Source organism: Onychostruthus taczanowskii, unplaced genomic scaffold (assembly GCF_017590055.1).
Source record: "Onychostruthus taczanowskii isolate IOZ18803 unplaced genomic scaffold, ASM1759005v1 scaffold92, whole genome shotgun sequence".
Classification (NCBI taxonomy): domain Eukaryota; kingdom Metazoa; phylum Chordata; class Aves; order Passeriformes; family Passeridae; genus Onychostruthus; species Onychostruthus taczanowskii.
Window position 1 is genome coordinate 197,735 of NW_024507213.1, and position 20,000 is coordinate 217,734.

Consider the following 20,000-nt stretch of genomic DNA (forward strand, 5'->3'; position numbering starts at 1 on the left):
GGGCCGCGGGGCAGCCGGTGCTGAGCAGGTTCTTCGGGGCGGCGGCGAGCGGCGGCGAGTGCGGGCCCCGCTACACGGTGCGCAGGGTGGGGCGGGGCGGGCACGGCCCGCTGTCCCGGTATCCGTCCCGGTATCCATCCCGGTATCCATCCCGGTATCCGTCCCGGTATCCATCCCGGTATCCGTCCCGGTATCACGGACACTGCGGGACAGGCTCGGGACAGGCTGCCGGGTCCCGGCTGTACGATCTGTGTGGGCGCTGGTACCTGGGTGCTCGGGGAGCAGGCTGGCAGGAAGGACACGGAGCTGCTGGAGAGGGCCCAGGGGAGGCCACGGGGAGGATTTGGGCTCTGCAGCATCGCTGGGCTGGGCTGGGCAGGGTGGAGAAGGGAACACTGAGGGGGGATCCATCCGTCCAAACATCCACCCACCCATCCAAACATCCATCCATCCTTCCAAACATCCATCATCCATCCATCCATCCATCCATCCATCCATCCATCCATCCATCCATCCATCCATCCATCCATCCATCCATCCATCCATCCATCCATCCATCCATCCATCCATCCATCCATCCATCCATCCATCCATCCATCCATCCATCCATCCATCCATCATCCATCCATCCATCCATCAGCCAGGGCTGCCAGAGCACGGGCCGGGCTCTGCTCAGGGCTGCCAGTGGCAGCAGGAGCAGCAGTGGCCATCCCATGGAGGGCAGCGAGGTGCAGGCCAGCAGGAGGGAGAACTCGTGTCCATGGAGGGGCAGAGGCCTGGAGCAGCTGCCCAGGGAGGGCCTGGAGTGTCCCTGTGTGGAGCCGTGCCAGCCCCAGCTGGACACGTCCTGTGCCACTGCCCAGGGGACCAGGTCATCCTCAGGCATCCCTTCCTGCCCCAAATATCCCGGGATTCTGTGATACAGGATGTGCCTGGTGCAGAGGAGCTGGAGCTTGGCACTGGTTTCCTGATCTGGGCAAGGCCAGCCTGTTGGTCCATATCATTGGGACTTCAGTGTTGAACCCCTGTGCCTTCCAGTTCTGCAATATGCTAAGATATTCATAAGTAAGGATATTCTCTGAGGTTTGATCTTTGTGTTCTTTGAAGCCTGATCAGCCAGAAGTGGGACCTGATCAGTGGGACAGGCAGCAGCTGCATCCCTTAGTCAAGGGCTCCTGCAATTAGCAGGTTTTAGGGATGTAGATCAGGATGTTGGTGCAAGCCACGTGCCTGGCAGCCTCGTGGAGATGCTGAGGGCAGCAGCAGACCCAGCCCTGCAGGCACACAGCCCCGGCCCTGGGCAGGGGCAGATCCTGGCTCTGTCTTTGAGCTAGGAACGCCAGTGAGGGCAGGGAGAGGGCAGGGCTGGGCTGGAGCGGCTGCCTCCGCTGTCCTCTGAAGGGTGTCACTGCTGCTCGCTGAGGAATGAATCCCATTTTTGGGCAGCTCTGCCGTGCTGTGAGCCCTGCTCCTGTCCCAGGTGCTGGAGGTTAGGTAACTCGGGGTCTGAGTGCTGGTAGGTGCACGGCCAAAAGAGCCTGCAGATCTTCCCTGTGTCAGCACTGGGGAAAAGTGGCTGTGTCTCAGCAGTTGGGTTTCATTCTGAGTTCATCCCTGCAGTTACTGTTTCCAGCCCCTTCCCCGCCCTGGAAGGCTGTTTGGTTTTTTTTACCTGTGACTCAAGTCAGCTATTTTGGTCCAAATATATTTTGAAAGGTGTGATTACATCTTTCTGCCCTAGTAGAATAAACTTCCTAATTAGTGTTACTTTGGTGATGTTTCACAGTGGGCTTGAAAACTGCTACTCATGTGGGCTGTGGTTATGTGGAGGTTTTGGGTTTAGTTGGTGAGGCTGGAGTTCCTGCTTAGTTCTAAGGAAATTGAAATTCCATGGTTAAACCATCTGTGGTCACGAGATGAGATGTGGATGCAAGCTGCTGAAAGCACCTGTTGTGTGCTCCTGTGCAAAGTGTTTATGTTTTGTTGGACTTAGGAATTAATTCTTCATATTTGGTCAAGCTTCTTGCAAAAGGTCAATGATGAGACAGCAAAATTGGTGAATTTTCTATTTACATAGTGTTCTAACTGCATGTTTTAAAAGACATCTAAGGAGCAGGATGCTCCAAGCTCCTCCATCCTGGCCACCAGCAATACCAGGGGTGGGAGGTTGGACTATTTTGCCTTAACTTATTGTGAAGTTGCTGTGTTCTCTTTCAGAGAAGAGCAAACAGAAAAAGTAACTGGAGTTATTAGTTTAATTTATGTTTCAGGCTTCTAAATGTGGCACAAAAAGGAGCACATCTACTGAAAGCAATGAACCCTGTGAGAAGAAGACCAAGGCACGACAAATTACCCTGGAAGAGATCTGTAACCCACTGAAGGCTCAGGATAAAAGTGAGTTGACTCTTGGCAAACCTTCAAGCATTGGCAGCCAGTCAATGAGGTTTTCATTGTCAGCTGCTTTGTTGCCTCAGAAATGCCTGGGTTCCATCTGGCTTTGAGCAGAGAATTTAATAAGGTAATGTTGGTATGAAAACCAGTGAATGTAAAGTTCATTATGTTGCAATAGGAAGAATTAGGCTCTTGAGTTTCAGAGTGGGAACGGTATTAAATTTGTTGGTGTGGTGCTTTGAAGTATCACTAGTACACCCTCAAGAGGCAACACTGTCTGCTTAAAGAAAAGCATTGAAAGAAAATCTGCTTGATTCCCAGTATTCTTAGCTAACTTTAGCTGTGCAGTTGTCAGTTTGAAAAATAATGATGCATCTTTTCCCACACGGAGAGAAGCACACAAGTGAGGAATGCTGGTTTTCTGGGGAAGTTAACCAAGCTGTTTAAGTGCATGATTCTGTCAGGCTGGCAGAAATACTGCACTGGGGGCTGAGAGGGAACGCAGGGAAGAGAGCATGGAGCAAAATGGTTGTGTCTGTGCTTACTGGTGTTCTTCTGATGGACGTTCTCTTTTAGAAAATAAGCTGTTAATATATTTTTGTTGTTAATTTTCACCAAGAAGAATCTCAGAAACATGAGAAGTCCCGTATCTGTTTGGAAACTCTGGGCAGGCTGAGAGAGTTCTGCAGTGATTCAAACCAGCAGTGTTCCAGCCTTCGGGAGGATGGCTTTCAGGAGAAAGAAAAATGTCCCAGTGTTACTGGGAGGAGCTCAGAGCTGAAAAATCCTCTTCCATCTTGGGACAGCGGCCCAAAGGTCGCACAGAAGGTATGCAGAGCTTTGGCCCTGTGGGCTGTGTGGATTGCTTGTTGTGAGTTAAACCAGCAGGCTTTGGCACAAGCTTCCCTTTGTGCCCTGACGTGGGGCGGTGCAGCAGATCCCCAGGGAGCTGTGTTTGTGTACAGATGTTTTCCTGAAGCTCCCTGCGTGGTGAGCAGGTTGGCTGATCCGGCTCCTCGGTGAACAGCAGCGTCACGAGGGGACAGAAGCCCTGTTGCTGTCACCTGTGGGGGAAGCTGTAACACCCTGTGGCACGTGTTCAGAGGGGCACTTTGCTCAGCTTGCTTTCATTTCCACATGTGGGCTCTCAAACCTCCAGCAGGCTTTCTTTGCAAAAATGTTGTGAAGGGTTATCACTGAGATGTGGCTTAATCTAGCTAGTAAAGGTATCACTGCTTTTTCATCTGCAGGAGGTAGGGGTAGCTCAGAGAAAAAATTGTCATGAAGATATGTACGGTGCAAGTCAAGAGACTTGAGTGGAATAATAGTATTTTGCATTAACATAAGTTAATGATGGGGTTTGGGGGTCAGCTGCTCAGGTCCTAGAATGCATCTCATGCCTTACTGTGGTGGCTGCTCTTTAGTGGAGTTCTGCAGCTGGCTTTTTGACAGAAGGAGCTTGTATGAAAAGATGATTTTAACCTTCTCTGTCTCAGAGCTGTGGTCTTCAACTGGGGGGCTCTGCTTTGTGTGGATGTGGGGTCCAAATGCTGAAGTGAGCAGCTTGTGGCAAGAGAATTCTCTTGTGGTAAGGGGTTGAGGTTATGAGGATGGGGTCAGTTGGAGAACCCAGAAAACTGATTTTTCCTGCCTTCCTTGGAAGGGGTCCTTTTAGCTGTTTGTGTCTTGCTTTTTACTTGGTAACCTTCCTCCAGCTGGTAACTTAGACCATCTCAACAAGTCAGCTTTTGTGTTTGTTTCTACTCCTTGTGCCTTTTTTCATGCCCTTATTTCACGGGTTTGTCAGTTCCCTGTAAAATGAGACAAGGTCACCCTGTTTGGCTGGCACAGACCTTGGACCAAAGGATTGTGCAGCAGAGACATCTGAGCTCCTGAAGGCACCCAAGTTCTGGGTGCAGGGCAGCTTTATTTGAGCTGGGCTGGGTTCTTCTGGCTTAGTGGTGTGCAGTTGTGGGGATTTTGCAGGTACAGCTAAGTGCTGTTTTTCCCTGGTTGTTCTCTGACTGCACACTTTGTACATTCCCGTGACCCAAAGTATATAAGTATATGATTTAAGCTATCTCTGTTTGATTTTTTTTTTTCTGAATTGCTGCTAAACAGTCTGCTCACTTTGTTTCTGGTAATCTGAGCAGGACCTTTGGTGAGATTACAAGAAATGGAAGTTTATTGGATTTGTTGGCAGATGCAGAGTTTATAGCACAACCTGATTAATTTTGTTTTAAATAGTCATATGCTTTAAAAAATTCTGGAGGGTGTTGTCTTTGTATTTTTTTTAACCAATGTTATCTGTACTTGATCTTGTGCTATAAGTGAGGAGGAATTTTGCTGTAAGTGAAACACTTTCCAGCATTTCTCTCTGCACTTCTGAAGCCATCACTGTGCTGACCATACAGAGCAGCACAGCATGGTAGAGCTGAAGTTGCTTGGCAAGAATAGGCTACATAATGTCATTGCAAATGGTAAACTGCAGACACAGTGAGCTCAAAGCATTTCACATTTAAGGTTTTAGAAACTGTAGTGCTGATTTTCTGTGTTTAAATTGTTCTGAGAGGTTTGCTGAGCTTAGGGATGAAGTGCAGACTGGAGAAGGAGTACAGTTTTGGTGGCTGAGACAGGGAACGGAGACTCAGATTGGTTTATTTCTTGATTTACTGTGGATTTTTGGAACATCATTAATCTCTTCGTGCTGGAGTTTCTCACCTGTGAACTGGAGCAGTAATTCATCCTTATTTCAGTGTATGGCCTGTTTAGACTGCCCACTCTCTGCAGCCTGCATTGTCTTGGTCTGTGCTTTGAGAGCTTATGCTACAGTAGGGTTCTGATTTCCCCTCAGGTGTCTGAGGACTAGCTAACTTTGACTTTTTTTAATTCCTTTTCATTCCAGATATTCTGTGTTCTGGATATCTTGCTGCAATAGTTGTGCTGCAGCTTGGGGGCTCTTCAATGCAAGAGCAGACTGTAGCTCTGTGGTCAGTGCAAACCAAGGAGGGGGCTATTGATTTGGTTGATGATTCCTAATTTCCACTTTTTCACCTTTTATTTACAGGAGGAGTTACAACATAATCTTAGTCAGTTTTCTGCATCTCTCAAGTCCCATGAAAATTCTCAAAATTCTTCAGATACAAATCTTAATAAAAGAACCAAAAGCATTTACACTCCACTAGAACTCCAGTTCATAGAAATGAAGAAAAAGTACAAAGATGCAGTTTTGTGTGTGGAATGTGGATACAAATACCGGTTCTTTGGACAAGATGCAGAGGTAATTTTTTCCAAGATTATGGAAAGATACTTGGATTGTGCTGGTGTCATCCTAGGTCTGTGGCCAGTTCTGGAAGGGAGACTTCTTTGGGTTTTAAGGGGTATTTTGTTTTGTTTTGCTACTTGAAATCAGGATGAAAAATCTCTGTGTGCTGAAATTCAAGACTATCCATTATGCACACATTTTTTTTTTTTTGCCAAAATGGCATTTATTATTTTGTAGTCACATGGTAGCGCTTGCTGCCTGGTATATTGAGAATTTAAGGTGAGTTCCCAGTCAGAGTTTTGTCAGAGTTAAAGCTGAAAAACTTTCTGAGGTGAAATTGTATATCATGGCTCAGAACTCTACTATAATATATATATAATTTATAACTGTAATATATGACATTAGGAATCTTTCAGATTGAAAGGCAGTGGGGCAAGTGGTGTTAGAAAATATGAACGTAGCAGGTATAGCCTGGGTGCAGAGACCATCCTGAATGCATGCCTGGACGTGGCACCACACATGGCAGATCTGTAGGAACTGGAAAGGACTATGTAACAAACATAATGTTAAAGTGATGGTTTGTAAATGTTTCATAATGCTTTTCCTTATGATCTGTCCCAAAGTCGTTGCTACCAACCTTTGTTTGGTGCTATTTTCACACTTGAGACCAGTGAGAAATGTTGCTTGGTTACTGGGAATTCATTTTCCCCATCATATTTGTGCTGTGTAATTTGTCTGCTCATTTGCTGGTGTACTTAGAGCCCAGAAATAGAAATAGGCAGTTCAGATAGGTTAGTGTTTGCCTGCAGGTCCTGCCTAGTACCCCATCCTCTGCTCAGTGAACACCTGCCTTTTTGCTATGGGGCAAAAAGATCATACAAACCACACATGGTAATGTAGCATTTTAGTAAGTGTTTTTACTCTTTTTGTATTAAGTATTTAGTTTCCTGCCTTTTTGCTACGGGGCAAAAAGATCATACAAACCACACATGGTAATGTAGCATTTTAGTAAGTGTTTTTACTCTTTTTTTATTAAGTATTTAGTTTCCACTGCTGTTCAATATTGATTTTTCAGTATTTTAGTTGATTGGCCAGGTTAATCCCATCTTTATGACCACAAACTAAATACTTCCATTCCTGCTGCGTTTCTAGTGGCATGAAAGTCATTTGACCTTTTGCTGAGCTGTGTTTCAGACCCTGCCTGTGCAGTGTGGGTGGTTTACCTCACAGTGGTAAAGATCAAGGTGCAACCTTAAAACCTGACACCTGCAGCCTGTGATAGTGAATCCCCTGTTTATGGCAATGCTGGGACAGGGAGGTGGAGGGGCTTTCTCCTGGAATGCTTTCCCTTTGTCACCCAGCTTTTAATTGTGGTTGTGCATCACTGTTGTCATGGAGATAAGCCCCTTACCTTCTTAAATTACTTGGTGACCCGTTGGCTGACTCTTGTTGCAGATTGCAGCTAAGGAGCTGAACATTTACTGTCACCTGGATCACAACTTCATGACTGCCAGCATCCCCAGCCACCGGCTCTTCGTCCACGTGCGCCGCCTCGTAGCCAAGGGACACAAGGTTACCCCTGACTCCTGCTAATTGAGCACAGACCAGCCCTGAGAGGACTTGCACTGCTTGTACCAGCCCCTGGTTTGGTGGCTGAGAAGTGGGCAGCTCGTTATCCCTGGTTCCTGCAGTAGAAATGGCCAACTTCCCTTCGTTTCAATTTCTCCGTGCTGGGGGTGTCATGAGCCATTAGCAGATTCAGAGAAGCCTCTTCATTTTTTCAGGAACAGCTCCAGAACAATTATTTTTCTCAGTGTTTTTGTATCAAGTTTTTGCATTTAATAAGGAGAAATGTACATATCCTCTCTCTGTTTTATTATTCCTCACATCCTTGTTTTTCTTATCCCAGCCCATTGTTTTTTTTCTCTGTTCCTTCCTGTTCTGGATCCCTGTAATTCTGTGGCTTTCTGGTGATAGCCTCTTTTTCTGCCTCTATTTCTAAGAAAAGGACTTGTTGATTCTAAATTGGATGCAAGCAACCATTCTCTAATAAGCAGTGATGTCCAGCTAAATTGTTTCAAAATAGGATGAGAAGCACAGGTACAGAAGTTGAGAGGGCAGTCAGGAATAGGAAAAGGGTCACGAAAAGCACTGCCTTATAATCTCATTAGTAGGATTGATGTGAGAGCCCTTTCTGTTGATCACCTATTCCGGCTTGAATTATGCATTTGTTGTTTGTACATCTTAAAAGATTACCAGATATATAGAACAAAAAAAATAATAATTTATTGCCAGAGATCTAACTTTGTTTCTTGTTTGTCTGCCTGTAGGTTGGAGTAATAAAACAAATGGAAACTGCAGCACTGAAAGCTGCTGGAGAAAATAAAAGCTCTCTCTTCAGCCGTAAGCTGACTGCCCTCTACACTAAGTCTACACTTATTGGAGAAGATATCCTTTTCAAATAAACCTGGTTTCAGACTAACCTTTGGGAGGCCTTGATCCTAGTGTTATCACCAGGATGGAGCATGAGCAGCTAGTGGCTGACATAAGAGTGGCAGCAGAAATTCAACTTCTTTTAATTTCATGTAGTGGTAAAACATCTTGCTGTCTTTACAAACAATTCAATCTCCTCAGGGTTGTAGGCTTGTTGTGTTTACTGTAGTTGCTTTCTGAAGTCATGGAGTGGAACTACCAAATCTGCAGTGTCCTGCAGGTCTTGCCTAAAAAATGTTAAAATAAGAGAGAAACACCTTTTAACCAATGTATTTTAATTTCTTCCATTTTTTGTTTAGCTCTATCCTCTTTTGTCTACCTCATGTTTTTCATTTAATTTCTCAAACCATACCAGGAGTTAAAAAGATTGTTAGATTAATGTCTGAGAGTGCAGGACTAAGGTCTGGAAAGACCTGTGAGCAGTCCACCCGAATCTGTGTAGTTTTTTTTTTTAACATTTGCTACATGTGAACCCTTTGTTGAAGCTGGATGAGTCTGTAGATGTTGAAGAGGTAACAGCAGATGTCCCTGATAACTACCTCCTCTGCATCTGTGAAAATGGAGACCACCTGAAGGACAGGAAGAAAGGTGACATTGTTACAGGCATTATGGTAAGTTACTTTCTTAGGAGTCAGTATTTTAGGGTCTGTGTGGGGTTGTTTTGTTGTGCATTTTGGTTTTTTTCTGGGGGGGTGCGTGGCTACCTTGTTAAATTCATGACTGTTCTGTCATTCAGATTTTATTTTGGGGGAGCAGGAATTTTTTTTTTTTTTTCATAAAAGAGGCACTTTAAGTAATGTATCTGTGTGTGAACTTTATATTTGTGTTGGCTTTATATTTGAGAACTTCAAAGTTGACCATTTATCAAACTGGTTTTGCTGCTGTTTCTCTTGAAAACATATTAGTATTTTAACCAAATACATTAGTTCAGATGCTTTACAAATTTCAATGTTTAAACATTTTTAGGGTCAATATTTTAAAGCTTGTGAGCACTTTTTTCCTCTACAAAATACCAATCTTTAGAGGAAGAGACTTTAGAGGACTTTTTACCACTTAGACTTCAGATTTGTATTGGTGAAGATTAAACCCAGTCCTGCTTAACCAGCAAAACACGGTGATAAGTGAAGCCCAGTCAGCTGGTAATGAATTAATTAAAAAGTATCTTGATTGTGTCTCTGTTTGAATGTCATACTGCTGCTGGGAGAGAACAGAAGCAAGTGTTCAAATTCCAGTTCGAATTACATGTGCATTTCATAGACTTCAGTTAATAGATTTGTCTAGTATTAAAAACTGAACAGAGATGGACTGGTAACAACAAAAGCACATTTACGTTTGTAAGGTATCTTTGCCACTTACCAAGACAAAGTTGTGTTAGTGTTTTGAGGTTATTGTTGTGTCATGGGTTTGGAAAAAAGCGCATTCAGATATTTTGACAGATTTGTCTAGTATTAAAAATTGAACAGAGATGGACTGGTAACAAAAGCACATTTACGTTTGTAAGGTATCTTTGCCACTTACCAAGACAAAGTTGTGTTAGTGTTTTGAGGTTATTGTTGTGTCATGGGTTTGGAAAAAAGCGCATTCAGATATTTTGATTTCCCACTTTGGCTGTGTGTGGGGGTGCTGTATAATTTTACTGATTTTCTTTCTGGTTAGCAGTTTGAGCCTCTGAAGCAGTCCCTGAAAATGTGAATATCCACTGGATATGTGTGTATGTTTTTGTTTGGCAGGCGATCCAGCCAACTACAGGAGAAGTGATTTTTGACAGTTTTCGGGACGGTGCTTCCCGCTCGGAGCTGGAGAGTCGCGTTCTGCGCCTGCAGCCAGTTGAAATAATTCTTCCATCTCGGCTGTCAGATCAATCTGAAAAGCTCATCCACAGTATAACCTCCATGAGGTGAGTTCTGTGGGGCCCTCTTTCCCAGAGCCAGCGGTGGAGCTGAGATCCAGGAGCAGGTTTGGATGTGTAGTTCTGTCATGGCCCTTCCCAGAGTGGCTGAGTTTGCTGCTGGGTTCAGAACTTCCCAAATCCCTCAGAGTTCTGGGCACTTGCTCCTAAATTGTGTTTAGGCTGGTGTTCATGGCTTCTGACTCTGGCCTGTGAAAGATTTGTGCACTTAAACATTGTCATTGTCCTGCCACACACTCCTGATCGTGGGATCTTTTTGAGTAATTTCCAAGCTCATGCACTTTCAGATCTAAAAGAGTTATTATGTGGCTTTTTTTCCCCTGTTTGTCATAGTTTTGATGTCTCTAAAAGACAGGAGACTTTAGGTAGGTGTAGAAAACCTTTGCAACTGGTTTTTGATCCTGTTTGTCCTTTTACACCATCTCGGACTGGGGTACAGACCTGGAAGTATTGTGTCTGATCATCTCTTTGCTTTGAGCTCTCTTGGCATGTTTCAAGAGGAAATTTGTTACCTGTATCACTTGTTCTTTTGTCTTCTGTATCCCTTTTTCTGTGTAGTAAAGGCAGAGTAGGATGTAATTTTTAGTGTGATAGATGAAAGATGAAGCAGTGTTCTGAACAGGGGATGAAATCTTGTAGATGCAATTTCTTTGGGGAAATTTCAGTTTTTTGCTTTTTTCTTTTTAACCATGCAGTTTGGGGCTGTAGAGATCTGGTTTAGAGCTTGGCATTTCAGTGTTGAATGAAATAGTCATTCTGGTGTGAATTTGGGAGAGTGGTTGTGATTTTTTTTCCTTTTTCCTTGTCTTTTTTTGGTTATGTACAATAGAGAATGTTAATGAGTGACTTTTCATTTTTATGAAGACAAAAAATGCTACCCATTAGCTGATTTTGTGAACAGAGATTAATTTGTAGTTTTTTCGCCTTTCTGGTAATTTTCTAGGCAGCTTTCCAGCCCAAATGCCCTTAATTACATGAGAGTGACAAAAATAGAACATATTTTTGCCATACACCTCAGTAGCCTTATTTTAAAAACCATTCTTCTTGCATTTTTTTCTAGTACCAAAGATCAAACCACTAGAGGGCCCTGAAGTATTTCATAGTAATTTAAGTGATTTCAATATGCTGCTTTCTTGTGCTTTTAATTAGGTTTGTGTTTGTACAGTTTCTGATTTCATTTTAATGCATACTGAGATGTCTGTAGTATTCAGGTTTGGTTATTGGCCCAGTATCTGGTGATTTCATCTTTTAGCAGCTCTTTCCTAAAACCTGTTGTTGAGAATCTTCCATGAGCTGTAAAAAGTTTCATTTCCATAATTTTTTAAGACCTTGCTAACTAAAACATTGGGATGTAGATCTTGTGGTTCAAGAAAGATCTTCATCTCTTTGTGTGTTGTGAGTGCAGCAGAAGAACACTGGGGTGATGAAAACAGGGTAGGGATGAGAGAGAAAAGTAGTCCCAGGAGTCTGGAGCTTGGAGAGGTTGGGAGAAGGGAAGGGAAGGGAAAAGAGGGGAGGGGAGGGGAGGGGAGGGGAGGGGAGGGGAGAGAAGAGAAGTTCTTCTCCTCCACTGTACTATAAAAATTACAGGAGGGGTGATTTGGTGTTGGGAGTTGTGTACTAGAGCTTGGCACTGAGTGAGCAAGGTGGTGTGGCCAGCACAAAGACTGTGCTTATGGTTACCAAGTGAATGAAGTAAAATGTTGAGCTAAGGTACAGCTCTGCAGCTTTGTGGGAGCAGCCCTAAGTCGGTTCAGTGCCCCTTTACCCTGACAAGAGTTGAAAGTCTCTGTGCTTCTCTTCAATTTCTGTGAGAGTTTTTTTTATTCTCTACTATTCTAGGGTGGATTTAATGGCTAGAAAATACTATTCAAGCACACTGAGCTGGGGGCCAGTGAAGAGCCTTCCCTCAAAAGCAAAGCTTATATTAAAAGTAGGTTACAAAAAGTGGTTCAAGACAAACTGTTCTGGTGAGTACTGTGCTGTTCCCAAGCTGTTAGCAACATCTGTTTGCAAGTGCTGACCCGCCTGGAGGAAAATCTTGTCATGGTTTTAATTTCCTTCTTTCTAGAAAGCAGAGGAAAAAATCTTGCCTTCAGAAAATGCTTATATTTTTTTTCCCTAAGAAAACAGTGTTTTGTATTCCAAGTTCTTTCTAGTCAAGGGTCAGCACCCACCTTCCTTAACGTGTTGGCTGCTTTAAAACCCGGCCTGCATTGGTCTCCTGACATTGTCTTTGAGGCTCCTTTGGGATATTTTTGCTGCTCTTGTTTTGTTGAAAAATTCTTCCTTGTTTCGTTGAAAAATTCAGTGCCTCTTCAGAGTGCTCCGTTCTTCCTCTTTTTTCCATTTGCCCTTTTTTGGCAATGTTTCGTTCTGTAGCATTCTTGGACACCCTGTGGAAACACACTGGTCACAAGTAACTTTTAACCCACAGTGTTTTGCCCAGCTCTGTGCTGTTTGGTTTAGGCTGCAGGTAGTCTGCAGCTTGTTGCCTGTGGTAACCCCAGGGTTCTGAATGTGGGGTTCAGGTTCCTGCTCTCCCCTGAGTGCTGCAGTAGTCTTTGGCTTGGAGTTGGCTCCCTGGGATTCCCTTCTCTTTCAGACCCACTGAGAACTGAACCTCATCCTCCCTCTCATGGTGGAATCCCTCAAGTAGCTGAACCTCCATCATCATGTTCAACACAAGCCTTTTTAATTTGTGTTGGAGAACCTCTGCAAAAATAATTTCAAGCTCTTTCTGCTAAGTGCAGTGCTAATAGCCCTCTGGTTTAGCAGTGGCCTCTGCTTTTAACTGTGTTGGGTGAGGTCTCTTCAGGTTTGTTCCTCTCCAGTTTCTGTCATGATCTCTTAGAGTGAGCTGTAGTGGATTTATTGCATTTGGTCAATGGTGCTGTTCAGTGCTAATTGCTCTCATGGACAGAGTTATGGATTTATGTCATCAGTCAAGTAGAAACTCAGCTGGAATGAACTCTGACTTGTAACTGTGTACAAAACGCTTTTAATTTTGTGGTTTTTATACGTGACTGCTGGTTTCTCTGGTCAGAGGATGCATTCATGTAGTTAACGCTGAGGATTTTTTTTATTTTTTGTGAAGGGCATGTGCATTTATTTACAGAGCTCCTGAGGTTTGTAGGTGAGCAAGGACAGGAAGGGTTGTAGTGCAAAAGCAAGATCTCAAAGGGTTACAGTGAGAGTAAACAGCATTGCACATTCAGTGGAACAGAGGAGTGGAGAGTGTCTAAAGGGCTGGTGACCATAAAAAGCAGTGGTTTCGTGGTTTGTGTAGCTTGTAGTGTTCCCGTGGATTGTTAAGTGAAAGGCAAGCTGTGACAACCATCTTGAGAATGTTTTGTGTCAATGGAAGCTGCAAGCAGTTAAATTTGCAGCAGGGAAGAAAAAAGCAACTGAAGTGCAAAACCAGCACGTGGGCTGTTTTCTGCAAGTACAAACCCCCAAAAGCATCAGTGAAGAGGTATTTACTGACCAAAGAGAGTCCAGCCCATGCTCTGTGCAGCCTGCTGCCTGAGGTGGGCATGTCAGAGCTTTCTCCTTTTGAATGGACAGGAGGAGAAATTCCATCACAGTGTCATCACCTCTTGCAGTGGCCTGGAAGAGTTGCTGGATGGTGTTTTTTGGCAGTTTAATCCTCTCTCAGTCATGCTGCTGTTCCCAATACTGGCATTCATTGTTTCCTGGGGCCTTGCAGGTGAGGGAGGCGTGGGGCTTGCATCTTGTTTGACACATTGCTGAAGAGTGAAGTGTTCTCCACACCTGCCTGACTGCCCCCGCAGTTTGGGATGTTGTCCAGGTGGAATTACTGTCCCCCCATGCACATGGAGTCCTTGCTGCATGGGCAGGAAGAGGCAGTTTCAAAGCCCTGTGTCTAAATGCAGCGCAGTGCACTGGTCTTACCCTGGATGATAAATTTGATTAAAAATGTTAGCACTGCTTTTTACAGCAACAGCTGACCTTTGCAGGCCTTGCCTTGCCCAGCCCTTGTGTTTTTATAAATTTCTCCCCAGGCCAAAGCTCTGATGAGCTCCTTAGACTCACACCTGGCTCAAAGGTGCATTATTTCTCACATGGTTATTTCTCCTGCAAAGAATGGAAAACATGCTGTGTTCAGCAACTGCATTTGTGGCATTATTGCACTGATTAATAGTACTCATGGGTGTGTTTTTTTCCCTCCCCTCCATTTGAGGTACAAATTATTAAATGAAGAGCAATTAAGTCTTGACCCTTGATGCTTGTCCAGTTTCTTGATATCTAGAAGTTAACTTTTACACAGCAAAAACCCCTTACCTTGTAAACAGAAGCAGGAAAAATAAAACAGTAAAGCCTTTGTTAGCATGTTTTGTCAACTGTTTGATTTATTATTACAGGGCAGATCAGAAACTGTAGGAAGTGACAAGTAAGTTGTGGTACTTTTTTTTGTCCTCTGTTTGTGATGTTGCTTGTTTTTTTTCTCAGTATATATTCATATGCTGTGATTTGTCACATATTCAAATGGAGAATTAGTCTTAAGCTCTTAAAACTGGTGTGCAAGTTTAAATCTTTTTTAGCATTCTATGAATGTTGGCATATTTGTTAAAGTCCTAGCATTTTGTTTCATTGGGGACTGCTTTTTCATAATTTATTCAACTTAGAAGCTGACTTGGGACTCTTTCCTTGTGAAACAGTGGCATTGAGGATACCTTGGATGTGGAACTTCTCAGAGATTACTTCTTCCCCCGCTTCCTGCCCTCATTGCCAGGAGTTAGAAATTGCCAGGAGTTAGAAATTGAGCAGTTTTAGTCCAGGCACTGATGCCAACGAGACAATGTGGGAGAGAGGAAAACTGAGGCTGTCTGCATGTTTGACATGCAGGTAGCAGTGACGTGGAGTGAGGAGAGTAAAGCTCTTGTAGTCCTGGTTCCCAGCCCCTCCTGAGCTGGGGAAGAGAGAAAGGCCATGAATTTATTTATTTTTTATAGACCCAGAATGTAATTGTTTTCTTAATTTTGAAAAGAGTGAAACTGAAGTGGGTTTTTAAGTGCCATCAGTCTGCTGAACTGCAGAAAGGAACAAGATCTAAGGAACAAGATTTATCTTTTGGGCTGTCTTTAGCAGTTTAATTCTGTGCTTGACTGAGAGCGTTTGTCTCTTTTAACAGATGTTCTTTCCTATGTATGGCAGAGGTAAGAGGCTTGTGGTAGATTAGACTGCTGAAGAGTGTGCTTTAGGCATGGACTCTTCCTCTGGGAATTTGGAATACTACAAATGACTGTTAGATGTTCAGAATTCACGTGAATATTTTCTGGGTTCTCAGCAGAGAATTTGGAATCACTGCTATTGTAATTAACTCTATATTGCTTGGCAGCACAGTATTTTTTAAAGCAAAAAGATTTTGTGTAAGACACTTGCTTTCATCTTATGCGAAAGACTTTCTACAGAGGGAGACAGATGTACTTAGCAAATTCCTAGCAAATATATTTGAGTCTATTCCTGTTTTCTTTTGTGCCTGTCTGGCTGGCTTCTGTCAGGTGGAAGATAACTGTTTGCCCCTCCATCCCTCCTGCCTGTTTTACAGCTGTGCTCCTGCTTTCTGGAGTCTTTGCCACCTCCTCCTGTCTCTGCCCTTCTGTTTATGTGTGTTGGCTGTCCTTGTCCCCATTTCCAGCCAGATTCCAGGCATTCCTGGCAGCCTGGCACTGTCCTGCTCCTGCAGCCCCCTCTGCAGAGCTGAGGCTGAGGGGACCTTCAGATGGAGAGAGAAGGTACAACCTTGGGGAGGGTACAAGTGACACCCCTCCAACCTGCCTCATTTGTCACATGCCCTGGGCAGTGCAGGGGTATGGAAAGGAAGGATAACTTTTCTGGACAGCTTCCTGGACAGCCACCTGCCCTCTCACTGCATGCCTTCCGTTGCTTTGCGGCTGTGCCTCTTCCTGTTTATTAAACAGGTCTTGTCAGGGCTTGAGGAGGAATCAGGAGAGCACTGTGGAGAGCAAGTGGTGTTCATATAATCATAGAACCTTGGGTTGGAAGGGGCTTTTATAGGTCATCCAGACCAGCCCCCTGCTGCAGGTGGGTCAGAGCCCTGTGCAGCCACACCTTGTATGTCTGCAGGGATGGGGCACCCACCTCCTGGGCAGCCCGTGCAGGGCCTCACCGCCCTCATGGGAAAGTACTCCTTCCTCATATCCAGTCTGAATCTGCTCTCTTTGGGTTTAAAAGCATCACCCCTTGCCATGTCCAAACAGACCTACTGAAAATTCTGTCCCCATCTTCCTTATGGGCTCCCTGTAAGCATTGAAAGGCCACCCTGAGCTCAGCCCAAAGCTTCTCCTGCCCAGCTGAGCCATGGCAGCTGTGCCAGCCTTTCCTGCCAGCAGAGCTGCTCCATCTCAGCCTGTGCTGGATCCAGCCTGGGGCTGCCCTGACCTGGGGGCAGGTCACTGATGTCCACTGGGACTCAGCCTTTGACCGCTGCCCTCTGAATGTGCACAACCAACTGATTCCTGATTCCTGATTCCTGAACAGTCCATCCCTCAAACCCATTCCCAGGGCAGTCCTGGTTTTTTTGCTGTTGTTGCAAAAAAAAAACCAAACCAAAAAAAACCCAAAAAACACCACAAACAAAAAAAAAAAAAAAGGGGCTGGGGGGGGATTCCTGATTCCTGATTCCTGATTCCTGATTCCTGAACAGTCCATCCCTCAAACCCATTCCCGGGGCAGTCCTGGTTTTTTTTGCTGTTGTTGCAAAAAAAAATCAAACCAAAAAAAACCCAAAAAACACCACAAACAAAAAAAAAAAAAAAAAGGGAGCTGTGAGGAGGGGAAAAAAAACCTTTAATTTAAGGGAAACAGTTGTATAGCTGTCAGAAATCCTTACTTAGAGTATTAATTGATTTGTGAAGCTGTTTTAATTGTCTGAAAAGATAGCACATGAATTTGCATCTTGAAGTGGGGAAGTCAAGCCTTACCATAAAGCATCCTGTGTATATTGCCAATATAGTGCACTTGTTTTCTGATGACTTTGAGAAAAAAACATCTTGGTTTGTCTCTGAAAGGTAGCACTGGGACTGGTTTGAGTTAATCTAGGTGGAAATACCTGTGTGGCAAAGCAGCCTGGGTGTGAGAAATTACAGGTGGCCCAACTTCTGGACCCAGCCAGAGTCAGAGCATGAACCTGACCTGGCACCAGAATCTGAATGCCAGTGCCCTTGGGCTGCCTAAGCAAGGAAATGCTTTCATAAATATCATCATCAAATGCACTTGTGATTAACTCCAATTAAGCTGTATTTTGGAATGCTTGTTTTGGAATCTGCTGTTCAGGACTCAAAGCCATGATGTAACTTTTGAGCCGTGGCAGAGGGGAAGCCATGCACTCTATCAATTAATCATCCTGTGCTGTATAATTAGCACACTATCAGATGTTATTAATAGCAGAGTAGCACGTTTGGTTTTTAATGTGCTGAGGAAGGGAGCCCTGGAATGGAGTTTCACCAGCAGCTTTGGAGTGCTGCCGGTGGGTTAAGGAGTTGTGTTCCTGTGGGAATCCATAAAATCAGAGGGTTTTGGGAAAGCTGCAGATGGAGGTCTTCAGAGATGGTGGAACTGTGAGTAGAGCTAAGCAGTAGCCATAAGATAGGTCAGCAGAAAAAATATGTAAGAAGTATTTAGTATTTAGCCTGTTCCCACAGGCCATTTTTACCTGATCATGGCAAAAGTTTTTGTGGCATCATAGAGAGCTGCAGCAGGAAGTGCAGACCCACAAACACCAAGAAACCTCTTTCTTTTGACATAACCCTTTTCCCTGTTTGTTTTTTAAAGAAAGAGAACTTGTCCTGAGTGTTGCCATGTTGAGATTGGTGCATTTGGAGCTGGCTGTTTAGGGAGGACTCAGCAGGATCTGAAATCCCTCTGGTGTAGCCCAGGCAGGAAGGATTTCAAAAACTTGAAGGAATTAATGTGCATTAATAGGGATGTGTTTTCAGATACTTCTGGCTCATCATTGACCAAGAGCAGAATCTAGACCACTGCCCTTCATGTTAAACTGGGTGATAGGAATTCTTGGGATTTTGTTGGGAACATTCTTTGTAGACAGATTATGCCAACAACTTCTTGTATTTGAAAACAATTACATACGACTTCAAGTTTAAAACAACTTTTTGTACTTTAGAAGACAGGTAGTGAACAAAAAGAAGGCTGTGTGTCTTGTGAACAAAAATCCTTTATCTGACAAAAAAACCTCAGTTTCACTTAGTAGTTTTATCCCTCTACTCACTCTAATATTGTAACGATTTAATTGATTGGTAATAATTGAGGATTTATTACTCAGTTTCCTTTGGTCTTGAGTTACAAAATCTAATAAGTTGGAGTAAGTATCCATTGTCTGTAGAATTAAGATGCTATTTTTTCTTCCATTTTTGACATATTTGAAAAGCCCCAGGCAGAACAAAGACAAAAGTCTGCTACCTCTGTTTTCAGCCTACCTCTCCAGAGATGATGTGCAGCCTTGTGATACTTAAAACTATATTTTGAGCTGAACCATTGCCTGCCCCCAAAGTGTAAACATGAGATAAATTGAATTTCAATTTAGAATTCTTTCTTGTTTTTTTTTCCTTAAAAGCTTACCACTTGGCCCGAGCTGCCTTCACCTTCTTCCTCGAAATGTTTTTTTTTTGTTCCATTTGTGAAATAATTTAAGTGGCTTTTTGCAGTTGGCTTCTTAATGGTGAATCCTTGGAAAGAAAGAATACATAGTGCACAGCATCTGTTAAGTTACATGCTAAATTAACCCACAGGAAGAACTGCCATGCTTTTTCTCTTGTATTAGCTTTTCACAGAACAGCAAATCAAGGTAAATAACAATTTCTGGTGAAAACATCCTACTCATGGGTTACAGGAATGTGGAATAAGACAAAAATATTTTGTATAGGAGATATAATTGTTAACACTCTACTTGTATTTATCCTGTTAGAGATGAGACTGTGTTTAAGCATCTTTGTACATCTCACAGAAAGCCTGAAATTATTTTTGTTGAAAAATTAACAAGTCCAATTCATCACATTTAATGGACTCTTAAGTCTGTATCAGCTTATCAAAGGAGACATTAATTACAAGTGTAATTGACCAGCCAGATGTATCCCGTTTTCTGTCCAGCAGCCTCTATTAAACCATTACAAAACATGCAAAGCTCTTTATCTGAAGGAGATGAGAAGTTGCCCGTGCCAAAATCTGCTTTAGCAGAGAGATTTCCGTGGTGTTTTTGGGCTGAGGCTGAGCAGATCTTCCTGCATGGGGCAGAGTGTTGGGTTTCACAGAGCTGGTTCCCAGGCTTGGACAGGGCTGTCCCCAGGTGCCAGCAGGGCTCCTGGACCTGTCCCACCTTTCAGTTTCCCAGCTGTGAGGAGTTTGGGAGCTGCAGAGCTCCCAAAATAGGGAATGACATGCTCGCTTTGCGTCAAAACCTCACTTCTCATTGTGCAAGGCAGGTCATGACCAAACTCAGCAGCTTCTTCCTCATTTCAGGAACCAGAGCTCGGCCTTCCTGGCCATGGGCACACAGCTCTCAGGGATTGAAGCCTTATTTCAGTATTTGGCTACCATTTGCAGGGCTTTTTCTTTTTTCTTTTTATTAGATGTATGAGAACCACATTTGTATTTGAGGTAGAATTATTAAAAATAGCATGCACATTTCCAAAACCCTGAGGCCTCTTCTGGTTTTTGAGTGCAGAATGAGAGCAGTATTAATTGCCATGTTAACACATGTAACAATTAAGGTTCCTGCCTTTTTTTATGTCTTCTCTTGCTTTCATTCAGATTACTTCCTAAGGAGTTTCTTTCTTATTTCAGACTTGGTTTTATTGTTATATTCACCTCCCTACTCACATCTTAAAAGTTTTGTTCCAAGTGCTGACATGGCTTGACAGCATTGAAGGAGAATAACTCCAG

General features: G+C 43.6%; 1 protein-coding gene across 1 annotated transcript in view; it reads left to right on the forward strand.

Moving 5' to 3' along the window:
* Positions 1-20,000, forward strand: part of MSH3 (mutS homolog 3) — a 94,022-nt gene that overhangs the window by 216 nt on the left and 73,806 nt on the right. The window contains exons 2-9 of the mRNA XM_041426660.1: positions 2-77; positions 2,271-2,394; positions 3,011-3,219; positions 5,459-5,671; positions 7,112-7,228; positions 7,987-8,104; positions 8,615-8,760; positions 9,880-10,046. Of these exons, the coding sequence (XP_041282594.1) occupies positions 2-77; positions 2,271-2,394; positions 3,011-3,219; positions 5,459-5,671; positions 7,112-7,228; positions 7,987-8,104; positions 8,615-8,760; positions 9,880-10,046 (1,170 nt within the window). The remainder of the gene's footprint in view (position 1; positions 78-2,270; positions 2,395-3,010; positions 3,220-5,458; positions 5,672-7,111; positions 7,229-7,986; positions 8,105-8,614; positions 8,761-9,879; positions 10,047-20,000) is intronic.